This window comes from Hordeum vulgare, chromosome 5H (assembly GCF_904849725.1).
Source record: "Hordeum vulgare subsp. vulgare chromosome 5H, MorexV3_pseudomolecules_assembly, whole genome shotgun sequence".
Taxonomy (NCBI): Eukaryota; Viridiplantae; Streptophyta; class Magnoliopsida; order Poales; family Poaceae; genus Hordeum; species Hordeum vulgare.
The window spans coordinates 567163629-567167722 of NC_058522.1; the positions used below are offsets into that span (position 1 = coordinate 567163629).

At 40.7% G+C, this 4094-nt stretch overlaps 1 protein-coding gene across 1 annotated transcript; it reads right to left on the bottom strand.

The window, feature by feature from the left end:
* Positions 1–333: 333 nt before the first annotated feature.
* On the bottom strand, positions 334–1544 carry LOC123399890. Its single transcript, XM_045094273.1, has 4 exons — positions 1449–1544; positions 1208–1338; positions 802–932; positions 334–498 (listed from the first exon to the last, which is right to left on the bottom strand). Exons 1-4 carry the CDS (start codon positions 1501–1503, stop codon positions 405–407), a joined length of 411 nt encoding a protein of 136 aa, XP_044950208.1. The 5' UTR covers positions 1504–1544; the 3' UTR covers positions 334–404.
* Between the last annotated feature and the right edge of the window lie 2550 nt (positions 1545–4094).

A 4094-nucleotide genomic window follows, 5' to 3' on the forward strand; every position in this document is an offset into this window, starting at 1 on the left:
AACGACTCGTCTCCAGGTGCTTATCAAGTCCCTTTTTACTGTTCTTATTTCTAATTCCTATCTTTTTAATGATGTATTTCTACCTTCGTCCCAAAATTCTTGCATAAGATTTATCAAAATATGTATCTAGCACTAAAATATGACTAAATACATTCATATTTAGACAAATCTAAGACAAAAATTTTGATACGAATGGAGTATATTACATTTTTTTGTTATATATATATATATATATATATATTATAGTTGCTCGTTGAATTTAGATATACACACATCTGGATATATTCTAGATCTTTTGTTTTTTTCTATGAGAGAGGGCCTATTTTTTTGTTTTGCACCGGCCCCGGATTTTGCCGGCCCGGCCCTGTATAAAGCTGTCCTAGCAAACTAATGAAAGACGACGATCAGACGGCGGCGGCGGCGCCTTGCCCCACGCCTCCTCCCTCGCGCTGCGGCGACGGCGGTTCGTTGAGGAACGCCCAACTGCTCCTCGTCCACCTGCACGCACACAACAGGGCGTTATGGGGCGAAAGCAGGGGTGGAGAACAGGGGAGGGGGGGAGGGGGGGGGGGGGGGACGAGCAAGGGCCTGGCCCTCCTAACGATCGATAAAACCTGAAGTATATAGTGTATATTTGACTGATATGAGCTAGTATATATGTATTTGGCCCCCCATCAGCGGTCATATTTAAATCCTGGCTCCGTCACTGGACGGACGTGATCGATGCACGTACGTACACAAATATGTACATGTATGTATGAAATCAAGAAGCTCATGCTATAGTAAAGTATATATACGTACCAGTCACGGCTCGCGCTAGGGCTAGCCGCAGCCTCGCCGTCACCGTCCACGCTGTTGGTCGTCATCACCGGCGGCGACGAACGGACATAAGACAGAGTCAACGTACGCGAGGTCGGCCTCGGACTCCCAGGCTAATTAAGCAACCCATGCAAGGAAAGCATAGGAGAAAATTAAGTAATCGACAAGATTGATTATGGAGCCCGTGTATGCATGCGAATATTTGCAAGAAAATACTACTCCCTCCGTTCCTAAATATAAGACCTTTTAGAGATTGCACTATAAACTACATACGGGTGTATATAGACATATTTTAGAGTGTACATTCACTCATTTTGCTTCGTATGTAGTCTTTTAGTAAAATTTATAAAAGGTCTTATATTTTAGAACGGAGGGAGTAGTTACGTACGCGGGGAGAGGAGGCGACGACGGTTTCCCTGCTGGTGCTGCTGACGGTGTCCTCCGCCGCCGGCTTCCTGTGCTGTCTCCAGAAGGCCTCCACCTCTTCCTTGGTCAGTGATCGGTTCCTCATGAAACGAACTGCATGCATGGATAGATATGGATACCATTTATACACTTACAAGGCTTAGTTATGAATCTTGCAACGTGAAGTTGCATGCACTGTCGATGGTGGATGGTCGCACACGTACCTTTGTGGTCGTCGTCGAGCGCATGGGAGCTCCAGCCAGCCATGAGAGAGCCCATATCGACCTAGCAATTGACTTGATCTTTTATCTGGAGCGTGGTTGGACCGGTCGGTGGTGATAAGCCTCAGCAGACAGCAGGTCATTTTATACTCGATCTCTTGCAAGCATGCATGGATAAGCTTGAGCTGTCCAGGCATGTAGCTTGCGTACACATCGTCATCGCCCAGTGCTGCGTGTCTGCCATGCACACGCCTGCGAGTCAGTGCAAGCATGCATGCATGCTGATGCATATGCGTGCGGCTCTTTTTGTTGTCACCCTCCCGATCGTCCTGCCCGTCGGTCGGTCTGTGGAGCTGCAGCCTTCAGGTCATCGTTATCGGCAGCTTTGTACGCTAGCTGCGTGTGGACTGCACTATACATGCATGTCGTGGCACCAACATACAAAGAAAACAGAAGGAATGGCACAAGAGCGACACGCTGTAACCGTACGTCCACCTCACATGCGACGGCGCCGAAATGAAATTCACCCGAAGGCCTTTGGTTTCAACAACCAAAACATTATTCAAGAGTACTCTCTGCAAATGTTACTCTCATTTCTCCGGTGCTGATAAATAACGCACTGTGTCATTTATCACAACCTGTAAGGTTTTTCTCTTTCTTTTCTATACATTTATTTTTATCCCTTGAATCATCTTTCTTTTTTTTAAATTTGTTTTTATCTCTTATTGCGTTCAAGTTATTAATTGATTTCATCATTAGATTTTTAGCATCGAGATCCTCGAAGCTAGATTCCATGTTAACAAATTTTATTTACTTTTTAATAAATAAACCAAAAGTTGCACAAAATTGACAACCATATTTTTTTTAAATGAAATAAAAGCAAAACAGAAAATCCCAAGCACACGATATGTGACGGCGGCTAGTCGCATCAGTTTACGCGCTCACATGCCCTAGAAAGTGACATACGCAGGAGCCCTCCAAGCAATACCCTTTAATTAGTGTCCCCCGAGACACATTTGTAAAGAAAGGTAATTATCCTGCGTTCCAAAATAAGTACAAATTATGTACTGCATTTTCTATACGCTAAACTTTTATACGCTTGACCAAGTTTATATAGAAACATATAAATATCCATAAATCAAATAAATAAAATGAAGAAATAAACTTCATGATAAACTAATGATGTCGATTTGTTATTAAAGAAATATAGTCTAATAGTCCATCTTTTCGCAAACCGAAAGTAAATCTTCTAGAACTTTGCAAGAGTTTGGACTTCCACATGACGAATCAAGAGTAATCATGTATCATTTCTTTGTCCGGATGGTTAAAAGATGCTCCTGATCTTTTTTTGTTGTTTGATGGAAGACGAAGAAATTTGACGAAAGGCTACTAGCATTTGGCAGAATTCAATTTTTTTTCTTAAGTGCTACACTCTTTTTCTCAAACACTCAAAATAATGGAAGGCATTTTAGCCTAGTGCTCGTAATGGTAAAGGCGTTAGTTTTTTCTAGGCGGGACACTCCTAGAATTTGGCGGGAGCACTATTGTTTCATTTTTATTCTTCAAGTGCTACATTTTCTTATCTTTTTTTTCAAGTGCTCACACTAGTCCGAACGATCAAAAAAATACACACATGTTTGGTGGAAGGCACTAGCTAGTGACTATGTTAGGTATTTGGCAGAAGGTTATTGTTATTAGATGTGGACATTTAAGGTATAGAGTTGGATGGCTGGCTCTCGCATCATATCCAACGGACGGATCATGCGTCAATTTTAAGAGATAGTGTTGGTGATGCCTTATACTTATTAGAAAGGAGGGCCAAATTTGTCTCCGTGACTTCAAAAGAGAATGTATTTGTTTGGTGGTTAATCAGGTGAATGATGAGGAGTGACAACTTCTGCACGGTGTAATCAATGGACATTTTCATAAACACGCACATACACTTACCTCTATAAACGCACACATAAACTACTTATCCATAAAAGCATTTCTGAGAGTGGGCTCATAATTAATTATATAATGACTGAATGCAAAATATATATGGTTTGATATTTAAATTTCTATAATTTCAAAAGGTCATTTACATCTAAATAAGTTTTTGTATAAATTTTCACATATGCATGTTTGAAAGAACCAAACATTTATTTCACAAGCCCTACATATATGTTGATTAACATTAGTTATGTTGTTTTTTCCATTTTTTGTGAATTTTGGAATGTATAATGATTGCATTTCAATGTTCATTTTTACCAATGAAATAAAAGTATATTATAAAATGCCTAAAATAATTAAACATAGAAAGTTCAAAGTATTTCCATACAATACCATAAAAATATACAACACTAAAACCAAAAAATATACACAAAACCACTAAAAACAAAAATACCTAAATAGTATATCAGCGGCGGATTGAGCTAGGAGACCGCAACTGGTAAGCCATGCTTCATGCTAACCTAGGCCAAACCAGACCCATATTGCTAGTGGTGGCCACGAAAAAGTGCTTGCCACTGGTAAATTCGGCCCACGGGTAATCTGAGATCATATTACCAGTGTTGGGCATATTTTTCCTCCCGCCAACACTGTTGGGCAAGTTTTCTTGCACAACACTGGTATGTGGCCAGACTACCAGTGTGGTCTTCATCTTCTGAC